Raw genomic sequence first — 20,152 nt, forward strand, 5'->3', positions numbered from 1 at the left:
ATTTCCAAAATTCCACCCAACTCAACATTTATGACACACATTCACTCGTGTATTCAGTGAGTCTCATTAATTCATCAAAATGTATTTGGAAGAAAGGAGAAGAAATGTGGGAATTACCAAATTTGGTCTCTTCGGCCCAAAGTAATGTTAAGACAGCAGATTTAGGTAAAACTAAAGCACGGTCCAGTTTAGAGGGACGGCAGCTCCACCACTGATTTCAGATGCAGCAAAAAGAATAAAGTAGTAAAAGGCTCAATAGAGATCAAGGCTTAGTTTAAATGGCGAGTGCAAACGGAAAACTTCCGTTGCATTTGGGAATCTCTTTACGCGACAACTGTGCTCTGAGCCACTGAAAGCGCAACTTTTTGAAAACAGGTCCCACGGAGGAAGTTTTTGATAATGCTCCGAGTCCATCACCGTGTGAACGGGGGAAAACACAACTTTTCTGAAATGCTGGTGACTGTGCATGCACACCACGGCTGTCGTAAAAAGTTCATCTGCACATGCACGAGTAGATGGAAAAGAACAACGTTTGCCTCCAAAGTGCCATGACTCCGAGTCCATATTCTCCTGGGACTTGGTAGTTTTGTAGTTGAGAGTCACCGTTATAGCCATTGTTCATTTCTGTGCACATGTATGTGTGGTTTTATTACAAAAACAAACAACAGTGCCACCTGTGGCCTGGCATGCTGACTGCATAGCTGTCAGCGTTTCTGCTGTTGTCATAGAAACGGACAATGTTTTCAAAACAGTTCCAGTTGAATGCAAAGCTTTTCTGAAATGATCCGTTTGTGCATGAAACATCCTGTAAACAGGACCTTAACTGTTATGAAGTCATTATCAAATAGTGATCAGTCACTAGTGCCAAAAATAGAGTTGTAATGGTATTTGTATTAGTTTTATTGAGTTATTCAAAACACTGAATCTGAAACGCCTGGTCCCGATAAGTCCTTCACCGTTATAGGACAAATTTGTCAATAATTTTCCAGAATTGATTGAAAAAGTGAATTAGAACACCGCAGGTTCCACTCGAACCAGTTCCTACTCCATTGAGCCTCCATTTCCCCCTTCACTTTAACCCTCTCTCGTTCCTTCATGACCGCGCAGCACAGTCAGCAGGTTCGTCAGCCTCCACTGAAGGTCACTGCCTGATCCCACAGTATGGAACAGGAATGAGGGCTGGTATGTCATAAAAATAGACTGTGTGTGTGGCACACTCTGACTGTGACACTGCTGATAGTTATCGTGCTCTTTTCAATTATCCAGCAATTGAAAACAGAATCAGAGATTAATGGCGCATTTTTAAAAATGTTTCAGGCAGCAACTTCAATGTAAAATAGAGTGAGTAAATCACTTATCTAGCCATTTGCACTAGGGACAGTGAAATACATGAAACTAGAGGTTAGGTTGGTAGTGAATATATAAATAGCATCTACTTTATAGAGATACTCTGATATTATCATACAACCCCTCATGGGTTAAAGTTCACGTGTAAAGATGCAGCCTGGTGTCGCTGAAAGAGGAGACAGCAGTCTCCTCTTTGAGAGAATCTGTATTTCACACTTGGCACTGTAACTTGGACCACGGATTATTTTGTTTTCAGGGTACCAAGCAACAGAGTGCCACTGTTTACAGTGAGCAACCCCAATGTGTCTGAACACATACTGACTGAAGATCACATAAATGAAGATCAGGGAAGAGAAACTGAGTTCCTCGATGACATACAATGAGGATAGGTTGTGTGACATAGCCCATTTCAGCAGTGCCAGATTAAACATTTTTAAATATAAGCATGTTTGTGGTTTGTTGCCACCATTGTTTAATAGTACGGTGTGTTAACAGTTAAATATGTGTCCGTGCACAGTGACGTGTCCGCCCAGTACAGGGTGTCAGCTCCTCAGAGGTGCTACTTTATGTATGTATGTATGTATGTATATATATATATATATATATATATATATATATATATATACACACAGATGCCCGAGCCACCTCAACTGGCTCCTCTCGATGTGGAGGAGCAGCGGCTCTACTCTGATCTCCTCCCTGATGACTGAGCTCCTCACCCTATCTCTAAGCGTACGCCCAGCCATCCTACGGAGGAAACTAATTTCAGCCGCTTGTATCCAGGATCTTGTTCATTTGGTCATGACCCATAGCTCATGACCACAGGTGAGGGTAGGAACGAAGATCGACCAGTAAATCGAGAGCCTCGCCTTTTGGCTTAGCTCCTTCTTCACCACGACGGACTGATACAGGGATCGCATAACTGCAGACGCTGCACCGATCCGCCTGTTGATCTCACAGAGGTCTTCCCCTCACTCGTGAACAAGACCCCGAGATACTTGAACTCCTCCACTTGGGACAAGGGCTCTCCGCAGACCTGAAGGGGGCAAGCTACCTTTTTCCGGTCGAGAGCCATGGCCTCAGATTTAGAGGTGCTGATCCTCATCCAAGGGGCTTCACACTTGGCTGCAAACCACGCCAGTGCACGCTGAAGGTCCAGGTTTGATAAAGCCAACAGGACCCCATCATCTGCAAAAAGCAGAGACGAGATCCTGTGGTCCCTAAACCGGACCCCCTCCGGTCCCTGGCTGTGCCTAGAAATTCTGTCCATAAAAGTTATGAACAGAACCGGTGACAAAGGACAGCCCTGCCGGAGGCCAACATGCACTGGGAACATGTCCGACTTACTGCCGGCAATGCGAACCAAACTCCTGCTGCAGGTGTACAGGGACCGGACAGCCCTTAACAAAGGGCCTCGGACTCCATACTCCCGGAGCACCCCCCAAAGGACGTCCCGAGGGACACGGTCGAATGCCTTCTCCAGATCAACAAAACACATGTGGACTGGTTGGGCGAACTCCCATGAACTCTCAAGCACCCGGTGGAGAGTATAGAGCTGGTCCAGTGTTCCACAATCAGGACAAAAACCGCATTGTTCCTCTTGGATCCGAGGTTCGACCATCCTCCAGATCCTCCTCTCCAGTACCCTGGAATAGACTTTCCCGATTAGGCTGAGCAGTGTGATCCCCCTGTAGCTGGAACACACCCTCCGGTCCCCCTTCTTAAAAAGAGGGACTACCACCCCGGTCTGCCAGTCCAGAGGTACTGTCCCCGACCACCACACAATGTTACAGAGGTGTCAGCCACGACAGTCCCTGCACATCCAGAGACTTAAGGTACTCAGGGGGACTCTCATCCACTCCCGGTGCCTTGCCACCGAGCAATTTACCAACTACCTCGGTGACTTCAGCTTGGGTAATGGATGAGTCTACCTCTGAGAACCCAGCCTCTGCTTCCTCAGCGGAAGACGTGATGGTGGGATTGAGGAGATGCTCCAAGTATTCCTTCCACCGCCCAACGACATCTACAGTTGAGGTCAGCAGCGGTCCCCCACCCAAGACCCCCCCGCCCCCGTGCTGCCTATCCCTCGGAGTCCTCGTCCTCCCTCCTGTCCGTGTGGGCATCCGAGTTGGACGTAGCCAAGTCCTTCACCAATTTGTGGATATATGTTGCGACAAAGTCGTGCAAAGCTGCGAGAGCAATGTCGGAAAAATTGCGGCAACTTGGGAGGGTGGAGCAGGGCTGGATTTGCTCCACCGACTGACGAAATCCTCAGTCCTTGACACCCGTCAACAGTGTGACGCAACAAGCGCAACTGAATAATCATTTAAGGGTGTTGACTTGCAGGCTTTGTTCGCTCCGACACATGTGAAGATTCTCACACTGAGGAGCTTGCAGACCAGTCATGAGTCAGTGTTAAGACTTTTGCCTTATCCAAGATTTAACATTGGTTTAAAGGTGGCTTAACTGTTTAGATGTTTGAAAAACCTTGCGTGTGTGTGTGTGTGTGTGTGTGTGTGTGTGTGTGTGTGTGTGTGTGTGTGTGTGTGTGTGTGTGTGTGTGTGTGTCCAATCTTGTGTGACAGAGAGAAAGAGAGATACACAAAGACAGAAGAAGGGTGCAAGTGGTGTCAGTTGAGAGTCTTGTGTCTATTTAAGGGTTACCTTTAACCTTAGAAAGTGCACACACACACACTCCCAGCTGCCACATTAACACTATAACAGCGGAGTGAGCTCCCTTTGCGCTCCACAAAACCAACTGACATGACCCGTGAGATCATGACTGCAAGTTTTACAGTTAAAAAATATGTTCACTGCTACTGGATATTTTTCTAAATCAAAATATGATCTGTCGTATTCATATATAAATATATATTTTTTTAATAAACAATTTATAACCCATCCATCTTCTACCTCTGACTCTGGGTCACTATGAGTAAAGGCAGTGTAGATCCTGGACACACTGCAAACTCGCTTCGGGAAAGTCTTGTATTCACACTAATGCTGTATTAGCCAGAATAGCTTTCCTCTAAGTAGAAGCTCATTCAAGTATTTTTACCTCATATGCAATGTCATTGCAAATGATCACATGAATGTTTATTATGAGGCAATATATTAAAGTCCACCCCCACTTGATTCAATGTTTCAGAATTTTCAAGGACCACGACCATCAAAAACAAATCCAGACGCCTGTGACGATTGTGTTATGTTACAGTTTAGGTCTTCATGTTAAAGTCAAAGCTTTAAGTATCCAAATGACCTGGATGTTTTAATTCTCGATGTTCAGTTTGAGTTGTCTGCCGTTAAGGTCAGCAGCAGGCAAAGTGATGAGGCTGAAGTCAAATTACATGCATTTTATATTGCGCATTGGCTGGGTCATCATTCTCCAAAGGGAGGATTCATCAAGAAATAGGTGAACTTAGTAGTATATAGGTTGAGATCTATATAAAGATCCTGTAGGAAATGAATAACCTGAACTCTGAAAGGTCACTCCAGTGGAGGTTTTGCTTTAAAGAGAAAAGATTTTAAGGTTAACCCCATAGTTTACATTCTGCTATGATCAATACTTCCATGGTCTCTGACATCATGTTTTGTTATTTTTGGATCCCCTAAAGTGGAGCAAACAGGTCAAAGTTCTCTGAACTTGTGTTTTGAACCCAAAACGCAGAAATCGCGTGACTTCTAACTGAGGAGAGTCCGATTCAGCTCGACCACCTGAAACAGGTCAAATGAGTCCCCGGGGCCTTGTTTGGCTTAGCACAGCATAGTATTAATCCTTTGAAGATTTAATTTGCGAGAAGAGGCATTCTATAGGTATCGGTCACTTTGGATGGAGGGTCTTTCCAAATGTGGAGCTCCAGAGGGGATCGAGTTTCAGAGGCAGCCAAATTTACATGCAAGACAGTCCACAGTGGCAGGACGACATGGGATTTAGTCAGAAGTACTGATGACCAAAGACTGTGCTGTAGTCCAGTTCAGGGAATCGTTTCAATCTCGTTCACAGAAAATTTAAACACATTCGGAACCAAATCATCTCACAAGCAGAACTGCAAAGAAAAAAAAAAAAAATCCTTCCTATAATAAATCTCCCCTGCTGAGTACATGTTCATCCTCTTTGGTGTCCCTGCAAGAGATGCAACAGGGATCAATCATTTTCAGGACTAATTAGCTAATAGAAATACATTTTTATCCCCTCTGTGCACTTTTCACCCACTGCCCATGCAGTTCCCATACAGCATAGATGAGGAGCTCCTCTTTTCTTCTTAAACAGAGTCACCTTCAGTTTGAGCTGTGTGGAGCTGGCGAGCTGGCATGAACACACGCTTGCCAATGACGCTTTCCCTGCATGAGTGTCCTCTCAGCCAGCTGGACTGAAAACAAGGTCATGGTCTTGGCTTTTGGTTTGAAAAACAGCACTTTGAATTGCTACCTAGGTGTTTATTCAGAGTTTTTTTTTCTCTTATCTGTACCATCTCTAAAAAAAGTCTTCCCTGTAAAAATGCATATATAAAAAGACTTCATTCAACTTTGACTTATCTGCAACATGTGATAGTTCAGATGCAACAATGCATGAAACCCCATTGTCACAATGGGGGTGTTTGTGTGCATTTCCTTTTAGAACTAGATGCGTTTTTACCAAATAGGATTTTTTTAGAAGGTATTTAATCATACAACACACTTGGCTAAAATAAAGTTGTCGTATTCAAAAACATGAAAAATCTGCCAAATCCATATTAAATGTTTAAAAAAAAAAAGAAAGCTTTTTGCCCTGCTATGACCACTAAACGTTCTGACCACTGAAGAAAAAAAAAAAAACCAAACAATTGGTTAAGAGGTTTGGTTTTGAAATCCATCTTTACATTATACATTTAGTCATTTTTGCTGAACCCTTCTAATTTTAGGAAATTCAACCCTTAAGATGTTAAATCCAATACTAAGTTTTCTTTTAAACATAAAACATTCCAGAAGTCGCATCAACTACTGAAAGTGTTCAAAAGACCAAACTTACTCCAACATTACCTTAGGAAACAAATCGTGACTAGTAGCTTTAATTACTTATGTTCTGTCACTTTCCAAACACTGGTAAGGAAACAAACTTTGACAAAAAGTTCGATCATCAACAATCTTCACTTTATTAACATTCAGGAGAAGCATCACAAAATTGCATACCGAGATACAATGAGACGGACCGTACAGCATCGGAATCTCTGAATAATTCATTAAAGTTTGTGACACAATGAGCATTACAATGATAGAAAATTACATTTAAAAAGGCACATTTATAGAGCGACAGCGGGACAATCTCGCATGCTCAGATTCCCGGGAGATATAAGCCGCATCAAAGTTACGAGTCTATCACAGTTTAGTGGTAAAAACAATACCTGATGTAACACCAAGTCATATTCATACACTACAATTATTGCTCTATTTATTGCTGTAGTAAAAGTGAACTATGTGCATGTATGTTCATACTTTGTTAGAGGGCATTCAAGCAGCATATAAACACTGATGTTTCCATTCAAATTTTACAATTATAATAATCACTAACTTCTAAGGGTGTGCAGTTTGCATAATCAGACATTGCCACAGAGTGTAAAAGGAAGACATCTTCTGTAATGATTCCGTTTGATAGCAATCTTTCCAAGTTATGGACAAATACAAGGTTGATGGCTATTAGAAGGTAAACCATCAGTTATGGAGATTTTTGGAAATGTTGGATTAGTCCGAGCTAAATACTAACCGTCCATGGTATTGATCGCTTTCTGTCAATAAAACCTCAGTTTCCATTTAAATTAAAAAAATGTACTTAAATCTCAACAGTTTTTAGCCTTTATTGCTTTAAAATACTAACATTTAACACTAAAGTTACTTCGGCAGAAACTGTTTAGAAGCCGTGACATACAAAATATATTTAAACAAAAATTATCCCAGTTTCAACATAAGACCTGCCAACCCCCAACTTTGCTGAGGAAATCAATTTGAGACTACAGGGTCCAGCCTCTTCAGCTTTGTTCATTGAAGGTACAGTATGCACCAGTTAAGTGAAGCCACTATTATGCGTCAAGAGAAATCCCTGTAAGATCCAGTCTTCCCTCAATTCAACTCAGAACGTTCCCAGGTTTCTCCCGACATTACTCTAGTGTCTAGACACTAGAGTAACGCATTACATTGTGTTACATAACAGATCCGACAGGCTGGTTAGCTTGACAATAGAAATCCCTTATCCACACGTGTCCATGAGATTACATCAAAAATGTGTTCCTGCACCTTTTCGTGTTAAGTTTTATTTAATGTGGCAATGTGTGAAAACAGTGTACCTTCAAGCCATTACATTCTGGAGGAATTTTTAAAAAACAGATTTTTAAGACTGGGGTGGCATTTGTGTGCATTTTCCGTTTAGAATTAGATGCAAACAAATTGACTTGATTGGTCAAAAAGGTCCTGAAAATTATCTGAAAGCGTCCACCTACATTTAGCTCTAAAGGGAACACCAAAAAAACCTAATTTTCCAAGAGAATCCACGTCATTACAGTGTTGGACCTAATCCTACAGGAGTCCCCACCATTTGTGCACAATCAGATTCTCACCACAGCCCGTTTCAAGGAGGCGGTTGCCGCACTCCTCCCATCGACAAACTCCCTCCTTGTCCAAGACCGCAAACTTCCACTCCACATGGCTCTCTGCAGGCAAGCCAACTACAGTGGACCAGTGCCCATCCTTGGCTTCATCTAGCAGGATGAATTCCTTCCAGCTCCCCAGTTCTTCGTGGTTCCCTGTGACAGCCAGCTTCTGGTATGGCGTCTGGGTCAGATAGTGAATGCGGAAAGTGACACTGACGTTTTGGGGCATTGGCTGGACTGCCAGAACCTTTTTGCCGCCGTCCAGATTTTCTTCAAGGGAAAGTGTGTTGGTTTGGCTGGCTTCAGTGGATGGTGGGGTGTCTGTGGTTGTGTTATCTGTAAGAGAAAGAGGATGATCATCAGGAGGAGGGCCTGATTTTGGAGGAATTTGGGGAAAAGATGTGGTTGAAAGGTTCATCCAGGGTAGGACTTGGTAGTTACCATCTGTGATCCATTCATTATTGTCCATTGTTGCCTCCATGATACTGATTTCAGTCTTTTCAAACTCTTCCTCTCGCTCGGCCCCTTCATTCTCATCAATTGGTACAACCAGAACAGGAACTTCTTTAGTAATCTCATCTGTTAAATTCATAGTGTTGGCTGCAATCAACTGGCCCATTGTACTATAGTAACCATCTTCAATGTCATTGCCAAATATGTCCTCATTCACTGCAAGAGAACTGCCCATCGCCCAATCTTCGCTGGATTGCTGGAGAAGATTTTGACAGGACTCCGGTACCACACTAACTCGATCTTCATTAAAAATTTGGGACCCTGGCTGTTCCTCAGAGTATGGGTGGCAATCCACTGCAGAGTGCAGCACATGGTCAAGGGTTGCTCCAAACTCAAGCGCATCTGACAAATCGGGGCTGACCGCCATGCTTGAAATACCACTCTCTCCTCCAAAGCCAGATGACCGTGTGAGCTGGCTTTCTGACAAAGACAATGAGATTTGGCTCCCAGCCATGTCAGAAGAAGCACCACTGCTAACATCAGGAAATGCGGAAGTATTTTGTATTTGGTCACATTGAGAGGAAGCGGACGTGTCGGGCTGAGATGCCACAGAAGAACTAAAGCTAGCCTCATCACCAACAGGAGCGTCAGTTGAGGGATTTCCAGTACTGTCAAACGTTTGACTTTCGGTGAGGTCACTTTGCTGGTCTTTGTGGCAAGAGGCCCCAAGATGTTCAGCACTTTCTTCTGCCAACATTACAACTTGTCCACTTGCAATTTCTTCCTGAAGACCTAGCTCATCAGCATCGTTCTGTTTCACAACATCGACCAAAACTGGAGTAGTTTCATCTTTTCTCTCGACACTTTGATGTTGTTGATCATCTGGCGTCAAGATGGGAAGCGACACAATATCAGGAGCTTCCACTTTGGCATCATTACACTCGTCTTCCCTATCTGATTCAGCCGACTGGTTCAGACAAGAGACGGCATTAAATACCTCCTCACATTCATCACCACAAGAACCAACAACTTGCCCTTCGCTTTCCTCTTGACTGAAAGCAAAACCATGGTCCTCTTTGTGTTCAGCGATCTCTGGTGGGCTGACATCAAGTGTGACTTCTGTAAGATTGTGCAAATTGTCTTCACCTCTGAACTCTTCAGTCACCTCGGTGGTCTGGAAGCGGTCATCCTCTTGACTGGACAGCAGCACGCTCGTCGCATGACGGCAATCCTGCTGTGAACAGAGCAGGTTTGCGTCTTGTTTAGAAGTCAAGCACCCCAACTGTTGAGCAAGCATTTGGTCGTCTGAACATTCTGGCATCATTTCCTCCACCTCATTTTCCTCGTCTTCAAAAAGATAATTGTTTTGGGAATATTCTGGGCATTCCGCTTGATAATTATCCTCCAACTCGACCTCTTTTTCACAGATTAGAGACACAGGTTCATCTTCAATTATATTCACTGGTTCTCCCAAATTGCTGTCTGGACCCAATGTGATTTCACTGACTCGCAGTTCGTTGTCACCACCACTTTCACCAATATGAACATCTTGATCAAGGCAAACTGGACTGTTTGAAGCACATTGAGAGTTTTCTTCTTCACCGATGTTTCCATCGGAAACCTCTTTAATGTCAATGATTGGTTCCTTTAAACAGCTGATGGGATTTGGAGCAACTTCACAGTTTTCCCTTATTTGAGAGTCTTTAAAGCACGACGGCCTGTTTGAAGCACATAGGTTTTCCACTTCGGCGATTTTACAATCTCCCGTATTATTGATTGACTCATCTGATTGGCTGTTTGTGTCTGGTGTGGCTCCACTTCCTTGCAGTTTGTCATCACTAGTATGAAGATCTTGTTCAGAACACACCGAGGCGCTATAATTACATGGAAGAACTTCCTCCACTTGACTGGTTTGCGGGTCAGAAACATCCTCTTCAGTTTGAACTATCAGCTTCTCCAAATGGCTGCTTGAGTCTGGTGTGGTGTCTAAACCTTCTTGTAATTTGATGTCAGCGGGGGTTTCACTGGCAGGAAAGTCTCGTTCAGAACATAAAGGACTGTCCGAAGTACACTGCAGGTTTTCCTCTTCACTAGTTTTCCCTTGTGAAACATCCTCATCTATGATCGAGCTCCTCTCTTCCTCAAATTTTGCTTGAAATACCTAGGCACATAAGACAAAGTTAATGACTACCACGATCAGGTCAACACCCTAGCCAACACATCAAAACTGTCCCAGAACCATGCAAAATATAATTTCAGGTTCTTTGTGTTTATTCAAATATATGTTAAGGATGCAGTCATGCAATCAATTTAGTGGGTAACCCCATCTAGGCATCACAAACAAATTAACAGAGCTGATATATGAACATTGTTGGCTTATATTGAGTTGAAACCATTTTAAGAGCAGTTTATGAATTGAGATTACCTGCATGATTTCAGATCAATAATGCAATCTTTCACAACCGTTGGTTTTGACTGTCCTGACTAATATTTTCTCCATATTCTGTGCATAGAATTTGAAATGGTTCGGTTTAATCTTAGGGTTCAAAAAAAATAGATTGAAACACTGAAAATGACATGAAACAGACGGCCTTTTTTTTTTTTTAATAGAACCAAATCTGCAAAGTATAGAAACGTAACAAGACTGAACACTTGATTTAAAGTGTTGCCCTCTGAAACTTGAAGTAGATTTAGACCTCATTTTGATCTTTTGCGCACATAGGGGTTCATGTAAAATAACTCATTTAGGATTATAAAACAAAAACAATCCAGTGGTCGCCCAGTGTTGTAAAAGGTAGTCTGCATGACATGCAGATTACCAGAAAAGGATTAGGTGAATTTTTTTACCCGAGGTGTAAATTGTAAACTATTCAACAATAGAGAATTGGGGCTACAAATTTAACACAGATTCAACTTAACTTTTAGCTTAAGAAATGAACTGCCCATGTTTCATCATTGTACCTTAAAATCCATTTTAAAAAACGGTGGCAAAATTGCAATCGATATTGGGTTCAAATGCAATTTTAAGAAACTTTCCTTGAGTCAGCTTTTTTGAAAAGTATCAAGCGCTACAAAACACAGCTGACAGAGCCACATCCTCTAGTCCAAAATCTAAATTGCAAAGATGGGAACGCAAGCTCGTTTGAGAAATGTATCCCCACGTTCTCAGACAACTCACTGGTGATTTGACACTTGAGTTTTTCCATGTGAAAGTCTTCAGTTTTAACAAATTGGTTCCGTTTTCACATACAAAAACTGGGTTAACTTCAATACCGCCAAAAGACCTGGCTCATGCGTAAGAGCAGTAATGTACAACCCTGTCCTGCATGTTTTAGCCCTTTTCCCTGCTTCAACACACCTGAATCCAATGATTGCATCATCACCAAGCTTCATTGCAATCAGGTGTGTTGAAGCAGGGAAAAGGGCAAAAACATGCAGGACAGACACGCTCCAGGAGTTTTCACAGTCAAAACCAAACAAAGCTCCAACCCCACGCCGTTGCATGCATGCATGCAATGGAAGCAAATGTCATAACCATTTTTTTTTTTTTAATACCGTGCGAGAAAAGCGTGCTTACCTTCTCGTCATCTCTGTGGGTCTGCTCATAAACCGGCTCCAGGCAACTCTCAATATTACAGTCGGTCTCCACATTCGTTGCAGTGTCCTCTGTGGAACTGGGGCGGCAATCATCTCCATCCTTCACACCCTCTGCCGTCGCAGGGGTCGGGTGACCTTGCAGGTTCTGGATGTCTTCCCCTTCACGGGGCTCCGCTTCTCTGGAACAGTCCTGCACGGCTGAGGTCTCCAGCTGAGGCGGGCAGAACGTTGGCAGTTTCTCTGCAGGAGGGGATCGACGGCGTCTGATCCTAGGACCACTCTGGATGAGATCCGGATCCACCTTTGTACATGAACCGTCATCACTTGCATCTATGAGGAAAATATATATACATATATTACTTTCTCAAAAATATATAAAGCAACATTTTGTAAATAACGTTCATTGCACTTCAAAATATGAGACAATTGAAAATACACATTTTATGATCTTGAAAGAAAAAAAGCCAGATGAGATCTAGGAGTCCACCTCTGTACTTTTTGGAAAACTCAAGACAACTTATTCAATTCATGCAACAGTTTTTGATTTTCTGACCTCCATTTCAGGCTCATTTAACCTGGCCAAAATCTGTATTGCAAAACATGTTGAGTAAATTTATTTTAGAGTGCGTTGACACCAAACACAAACCTTCTGTGCTGAATACTAACTCACCGAACCCTTACATACCAGCTTGGATTCTGTTTGTACAGGTTTTTGCCCGGCAAAACAATTGGCAGGAATGAACAAGCGCAACTTCTAAGGGTTGCATTTTGGCTGCCTTAAATTTTATTATCTCGATTCCACCTTTTACAGACTAAAAGCAATTCTAAGGCTTTTAAAAAAAACGCCAAAAAAATAAACTTTAAATTGTCAACGGAAGTATGAGGGGGTAAGCAAAGGACTGGAGGTTCCCCAAAGTGAGTAGACATTGTTTCAGATCACCGATTATGATGGAAACAATGACAATTTGTGCACAATCCCCTTTAATAGAACCTCCTACGTGCAGAATGACGACTTGAAGGCCAGGCAGAATTCTTTTAACTCAATATCTACAACATGGACCCCTGTCACGGCAATGTCATGTTAGAAATCTCCCTAATAAAAAGGACATTGGAAGCGCAACAACTACAAAGCTCATCTGAGGAGGTATACATATTAAAGTCAAGCCTTTATTTTTTTAAATCAGGCTGAACCCCTTACGCTTAACCCTTAAGTCTCTGGAGCAAGCCCTGACTTTAGTCAATGAAATGCGACTACATCTTTAAATGTAAAAGACCCATTCAAAATAAAATGTCGACTTCGACCGTTTTGTGAATGGGTGAGAGGAGTGAGTATTTGATGTGCAGTCTTTATATCCAGGCTGTGATTACACCATCTGCAGCACCCTGTGGGCTCGCCACTGCGTCTTTTATTGGACTGTTACATAAAATGAAAAAGGCTCAGGATCACTGCAGGGGAGCAGGCTCGGTTCTGGCGCACAGTGTGGAAAACAGCACCAGAGTTATTTTTTATTTTATTTACCTGTTGACTCGGTCAGCTCCGGCTCCGGTTCCTCATCGGTCCCGATCATCGACGCGTCTCTCTCCACTCCGACTCCAGCCGCGGCTGCTTCTCCCACCGGGGCCTTCCTCCGTTTCCCCCTCACGTTCCTGTAGAAGATGAAGCCAGCCACCACGGACACCATGGCGATGACTGCCAGCGCCACGGCCGGACCGTGACGTCCGATCATGCAGAAGAGCGAGGCCAGGTCCGTGCGCCGCTCCACAGCCACGGTGTTTTTCACCGGCATGTTGCAGGTGACGACAGTCAACAGCAAAAAAGAAAGAGTCCTTGAACGTGCGTATGAAGGCCCCACAGACTCTTCTTTCTCCGGTGGCGCTGCCCTGGACCGGCTGCTCTCTCCTCCACGCTTTACCGTGTAGTGACGAGCAGCAGCCGCGCAGTTGTTAAAGGAGTCCAGGTGCGCGCAGCTGATTGGCTGATGAGGTCACGGGACGCACAACTCATTCATAAAAAATAGAGACATAAACTACACTGACAAGCTACACCTGCTTACAATATTGTAACAAATAAAGCTACTGTCGCCTCACAAAGGCTATTTATTGATTATTTGTGTAAATAAATTAATCACTGTTATTTGTGTTATAAAGTGAACTTAAAATTTCAACTTTTATTTCACCCCAATAGGTATTTTTTTTAACTGTTTCTCACCTTATATATTAAAAGTCATGACTGTTGAGATCCATAAGCAGTAATAATGTAAATTATTTTCATACTGCTAAATTCTTACCATCATAAACTTGAAAGCTGCACGTTTAGTGAAGGATGATGAAAAGGTATCACTATAAGCAGTTCTAGATTTAAGAGGGAGCCATTAACTATACCAAGTAAGATCAGAATAGATCGTACATGTGAATATTGAATTGAAGCTTCAGTGAGTGAATGCCTACTGCTACTCTTTATACAGACAAAGTTGCAATGACTTGCCCAATTAGCTTTTATTTTTTAATGGGCAGTGAAAAATGTCAGATTAAAAGATTGTGTGAGAAACATAACTCTATGTCACTTGACTTTTAAAGGAGCTACCTGAAAATAAAAGAACACAGTGTATATAGCAGTGTGTCAGCAGAAACTCCTAAGATTTGCTTGGATCCTTGATAATTGATTGAAAATGTCGACCATCCATGTGTTTGAACGAGATCAAATGGCTTATATCAATATGAACACACATTTCCAGACTTTGGGAAGAAGATGAACCTTTAATCAATACCGTGTAGTAGAATGTCTTGGCCAAGTTGTACAATATGTACAAAATTCTTGATTTTTTTTTTCAAACAAGGTGAAAAAAACAGCATTAAGTTTGATCGAAAATGTGATGATATGCTTGAGAATGAGATGAATGAGAATTAAGTCACCTCAGTAAGAGCACCACCCGGTGGATTGCTGTGGTAAGGATCAGAAAGCTCCAGCGTTTATACAGGTTGAAGCTGGAAAAGACAAACTACTGAGAGCAGACGATTTTCAAAGGAAGTATTGTATTATGTATGTTTGACCTCCAGAAAAAAAACAAAAAATTTAATACACAAATTAAACTTTCAGTCCTTTGAAATTTCTTTCAAATCGCTCAGTAATGTTTGTATTACCTAACATCTTTGATACGTTCAATACCTTTATAACCAGAAGCAGCAAATACCTGAGTAAGTGATGAATTACAACCATTTTAAGTAGGTTCAAGACGTAAATGCCATGAATATCAAAAGTTAGCGCAAAACTTTTACTAGTCCACATGTATTTATTACATTTACTCATCAAATTACAAACAAACTATTATATCGGAACGTGTTTGGAAGCAACCATGACAGCTTTTATTGTCCCAGCAGCCAGAGCTTCAGTCTATGTGTTCAGGTTCGTCCTTTATGTTGATGTGTGTGTTTGTGCCGCTGTCCTCAGGCTCTGAGCGCACACTCCGCTGCGTCTCCTCCTCTGAGCTCCTCCTGATAGTCGGCTCTCTCTCGGCCTCGTCGTCACGGTCGGCTGCCTGGAGCTTCCCGCCTGGAGACGGGCAGCAGGTGAAGGCTTCAGTGTTCAGCTTGTCGATCAGCTCCTCCTTGAACTCCCGCGGAGAGGCGTCCCGGTCGTTGCCTCCCTTCTGCCTCTGCTGTGGTGCGGACGGTGCTGATGTTGATGTCGAGCTCGTGGCTGGCGTCGCCGAGGAAAGCCGTTGGGAAGGATTGCCTACACCCGCGATGGTGTCAATGAGATGCCTGAACATCTGGTTAGTGGCCTGTTGCTGTGCCAACATGGCTTCAAATCTCCTCTCGGAATCCTCTCTTTGTGCCTATGAGATAAGAAAACACAGGAAAAGATGAGACCGAAGCATGGGGTGGTGGAATTGGTAAAGCACAAAACGGCCCAAAACAAAAATCAGCGAATACCTGGAGCAGCCTCTCAAAAGCAGCTTCCTCTCGAGCTATGTGCCTCTCATCAGCAGCCATCATGTTCTCCATCATCTTCTTGCTGGCGACCATGTATTCCCTGAAGTCCTCGTCAGCCCTGCAGGGTTTCACTCTCTTCTTCCGGGCCTGTGCTCCAGGGATGGGCAGTCTCTCTCCCCTGAAGGCAGCGTTAGGTTTCTTCTCGGCCGTGCTTGGTCCAGCCGAACACCCGGACACTCCTTCATCCGGACTCGCGTGTGTCGATTCAGCATTGCTGGATGAATTACTTGATTCCACCCCTGTTTGTTAAGACATAAACATAGTATCAGCCACATACAAAATAATAGTTTGAATAGCTTCAGTGATGTAAAGGTGGATGGAGAAAAGATGGGAGATGGGAGCTGGAAGATATTGGCTCAGGGTTTGAGTGCAATAGAAGATGGAAAGTTAATTTCAATGTCGTAACCAATATTATTATTGATTTAAGTGTGTCGCATCTTCCTGTACGCAGGCGTGCACAGAAATATGACACTAAATAAGCAGGCTGTACCATTTTCAGATATCATTTTAGAAAAGAAAAAGGTTCAATAAAGTCACCATCAACACTTGCGTCTTCAGACACCGGAGACAAACAACCGGGAGGTGGACACGTCTGGTCCGCGGTCCCGCCGGGGGTCGACGGGCTCTCACAGGACTCCACAACCTCCACCGCATCGTCCACTACTTTCCCCCCGAGGATCCTGTCCAGCTGGTCAAACCACTGGAACTTTTCTTTCTCACCGCCGTCATCGCCCGTCTTCTCCAGGGCTCTGCGCACGCGCATGTAATGCCCGCGGAGCCTCTTCGCCTTCACGCGGCACTGCTCCCCGGAGCGGTGGAAGCCCTGCTCCACGAGGCGTCTCGAGAACTCGGCGTACACCTTGCTGTTCTTGTGCGTGGTGGACAGCTGCGTGCAAATGAAATCGTCCGACCAAATGTCGATGAGGCAGCGGGTCTCCTCTTCGCTCCAGCTGGGGCCGCGGGCGTGTGAGTGCAACTTCGACATGTTGGACCAAAACGCACCGGAAATGACGCGCAAAATGGGCGTCGCTTATCCGACTACGGGAGCCGACTCTAATCAAACCGCTGACAGTCTGCTGCGATAGCTTTCACACCGCATGCACCCTGCACGAGATTTCTTCTGGGTTTAATGGGTTTTCCGAATAGAATAGAATAGAATAGAATAGAATAGAATAGAATATGCTTTTTTTATAATTCATTCCAAATGGAATTTCTTTTCCAGCTTTGCTCCACACAGAATAGAAGATAATAACTAAAGGGTTTACATCACTCTCTATATCAAGGGTCTCTAAGATTTAATCTTCTGAGAGCTTCTCATGTTTAGTAACATTTTTTCACAACAGCAAGAACAAGTGAACATATTCTTGTTTTCAGATGTGACACATCAAAAGTAGTGTAAATACAGACTCACAGCAAAGGCTAATTTGGGGCCACCAATTAACCTCACATGCATGTTTTTGGACCGTGGGAGGAAACCCGCAATCAGAGAGAACATGCAAACACCACAAAGGAGGGCCTGGATGATATTTGAACCCATGACATTCTCACTGTGAGGTGAAAGAGCTAAACACTCCACCATTATGTGCACAATATAATCTTGAGTATTTTAAACATTGTTAAATGGAAGAGTGATGATAGAAAAATATATATTTATTTAAAAAAACTCATGTTTGTGTGCATTTTAATCACAAACTTTTGCTAAAAACGATTATTGATGATTAGAGGTTATCACAAAAAAAACACATGTTTACCAGCACATGCATTCTGTCCTCTTGAATATTTCTAATTGTAATATGGCAGATTGGCAGTGAGTTGACAAATAGGATGGAAGTTTAGACGAGCTCACCAACTGACAAATTAAAGTTTGCATTTTATTTATCAGTATAACTACCAGAAAGCACCTTATGAGTCACATGTTGGTGAGCTCTGCTCATGTATACCTCTTCTGTTTCTCTCCTCAATCTTAAAAAATTAAACATACGCAGATTGTGATTTTGTATTGTTGTTGCACCTGCCCAATCATCCATCATCTGCATCCCTCCAACAACAATAAGCATACACATCTGACCCTGTGTGACAGAGGAAACAGAGTGAAAGCCCACTGGTTGGTTCAGTACGAAAAAAGTTATATTAAAAAGTGGGCGAAAGAGTGCAAAGAAGGACTGGACCAAACTTCAGGTGGCAGATTCACGGTCAGTTTACTGTTTTGTTTCGCATAATGTCTTTTAGTAAAATTTTTAAAACAAGAATGGTTACAAAAAATGTATGCGGAACATCAAAAATGAAAATAAATGGTAATTTCAGATTAATTGTTGCAATAATAAAAAGTCAAGAGAAATCATTTTGTGCACGTGTTTATTAAAACCAGTTAAAGAAATACAAGTGAAATTTGCAGTTTTACACACGCATTACATCTACGACTCAAAATACAAATGTAAGTATTATTTCAAAACATGTTTGAAAGTAACAATGACAGTTTGATATAATCAATATCATGAGCTTCAGTCCATGTGTTCAGGTTTATCCTGTGTGTTGTTGTGTGTGTCTGTGCTGCTGTCTTCATCCTGTGAGCACACAGTCTGCTGTGTTTCCTCCTCTGAGCTCCTCCTGATAGTCAGCTCTCTCTCGGCCTCCTCAGCAGGAGGTTTGGCTGCCTGGATGTGGAGCTTTCCGTCTGGAGACAGGCAGCAGGTGACGGCTTCAGGGTTGGTCCTTTCAGGCAGATCAAACTCCTGTCTGAACTCCTGCAGCCTGTAAGAGCACCAGCCTTTCCCGTCCTCCTGCTTCTTCTCCGTCTTCCCGCTGACTCTCAGCTTCCTGCCCACCTGCCTGACAGACAGCTCGTCTGGGGAAAAGCCTGAAGCATCCAGGGTCAGTCCAAAGAGATGTCCCTCTTTGTCCAGCTGGTAGGAGGCTGGTTGTACGGCCACGCTGGTTTGGAAAGGCTCCGTCTGCTCCAGGACGTTGTGTTGAAGTTTGTCCTTCAGCTGCAGACTGCTGCACAGCTCCTGTAGGTTCCTCTGCAGGAGATGCTGCTGGTGGAGCAGAGGTCTGACCTCTGGCCACAGACTGCGAACAGGCAGGTAGAAGTCCATGAGTGGACTGACGGCAGAGTGGAGTCCATGAGAGCACAGCATCCTCTCTGTGTTCAGGGTTGAGTCCTCTGGTTATCTGATGAAACTGTCTTCAAGTGTCTCTTCTCTCCTCTGTTGCTTTCTGGCTCAGCAGTGGGACTGTCCCTGCTTTTATACTCTGACTGGAGGAGAGCCAGAAGCTTCAGGAACGTTCTGGTAGTTACCAGATATCTCCACTGGATGGTGCTGTTTCACGAGGGCATGGACGTCACTTGAAGCGTCCAATGAACCTTAAACTGACTGAGCTGATGTCAGGACATAAATCTCAATACTCAAAGTACATTATACAACCACTTTCACAATTTTTTTCGTAATAAATGACCCGACCATTTATTAAGTTCAGTTCTGATCAAAAACTGTCAAATATTGAATAACAATTAAGATTTTAAACTTCTAAATCTCAGTTTGATTATCTGATGCTAAAAAAGTTTCCATAAAGATTTTAAATGGACCACCCTTTCAATTAATTAAAAAGAAAAAAGCAAAATGAAACTACATGTCGAAAATATGATTTATATTCCTACTTACAAAATGTTTCCTCTCTTCACAATATGACACTAAATGACTTCTTATCCAAAGATTTCCAAAAACAATTTGAATATATTTTCCTCATATTAAGGCTTTTCTTTTTTTTTCCTTTCTAAAATTGATGTCTTTCTTTCAATCAGCAACTTTAATTGTATTCATTCATTCATTCATTTTCTTCCGCTTATCCGTTTCCGAGTCGCGGGGGTGACATTCTGAGCACTGTCACCCAGATTGCATCGCCCCATTTAAGAACCTTCCTGCAGGTGGTGAGCCCACAGGAAGGTGGCGCCCGGCGTGGGACACGAACCCACTTTAATTGTATTAATAATCTGTAAAGGAAAGACATAGCATGACGTATATAGCTTAATGAACTGAATGCGAACAACGAAAAATGACCACAGTTGACTTCCTCATCTTAGACAGGTGAAATAGCACCACCCAGTGGAGATATCTGGTAACTACCAGAAAGTTCCTGAAGCT

General features: G+C 43.0%; 3 protein-coding genes across 5 annotated transcripts; all 3 read right to left on the reverse strand.

Moving 5' to 3' along the window:
- Nucleotides 1-6,457: 6,457 nt before the first annotated feature.
- On the reverse strand, nt 6,458-13,932 carry stbd1 (starch binding domain 1). Of its 3 annotated transcripts, XM_080477600.1 has the most exons (5): nt 13,537-13,932; nt 11,998-12,347; nt 9,567-9,654; nt 8,409-8,546; nt 6,458-8,303 (listed from the first exon to the last, which is right to left on the reverse strand). In XM_080477600.1, the coding sequence occupies exons 1-5, from the start codon at nt 13,802-13,804 to the stop codon at nt 7,894-7,896; spliced, it is 1,254 nt and encodes a 417-aa protein (XP_080333726.1). In that variant the 5' UTR covers nt 13,805-13,932; the 3' UTR covers nt 6,458-7,893. The 3 variants fall into 3 exon arrangements, with proteins under 3 accessions (XP_080333726.1, XP_080333727.1, XP_080333725.1); XM_080477601.1 differs by lacking the exon at nt 8,409-8,546; XM_080477599.1 differs by having other exon boundaries at nt 6,463-9,654.
- An 825-nt stretch (nt 13,933-14,757) lies between these two features.
- On the reverse strand, nt 14,758-17,018 carry LOC308117945 (uncharacterized protein). The gene is made up of 3 exons (XM_080477068.1): nt 16,548-17,018; nt 15,951-16,249; nt 14,758-15,853 (listed from the first exon to the last, which is right to left on the reverse strand). The coding sequence occupies exons 1-3, from the start codon at nt 16,993-16,995 to the stop codon at nt 15,404-15,406; spliced, it is 1,197 nt and encodes a 398-aa protein (XP_080333194.1). The 5' UTR covers nt 16,996-17,018; the 3' UTR covers nt 14,758-15,403.
- A 1,343-nt stretch (nt 17,019-18,361) lies between these two features.
- LOC308117387 (heat shock protein 30-like) lies at nt 18,362-19,222 on the reverse strand. Its single transcript, XM_080476244.1, has one exon. The coding sequence runs from the start codon at nt 19,145-19,147 to the stop codon at nt 18,512-18,514; it is 636 nt and encodes a 211-aa protein (XP_080332370.1). The 5' UTR covers nt 19,148-19,222; the 3' UTR covers nt 18,362-18,511.
- Between the last annotated feature and the right edge of the window lie 930 nt (nt 19,223-20,152).

The sequence above is a fragment of the Lipophrys pholis genome, assembly GCF_963383615.2.
Source record: "Lipophrys pholis genome assembly, chromosome: 12".
Classification (NCBI taxonomy): domain Eukaryota; kingdom Metazoa; phylum Chordata; class Actinopteri; order Blenniiformes; family Blenniidae; genus Lipophrys; species Lipophrys pholis.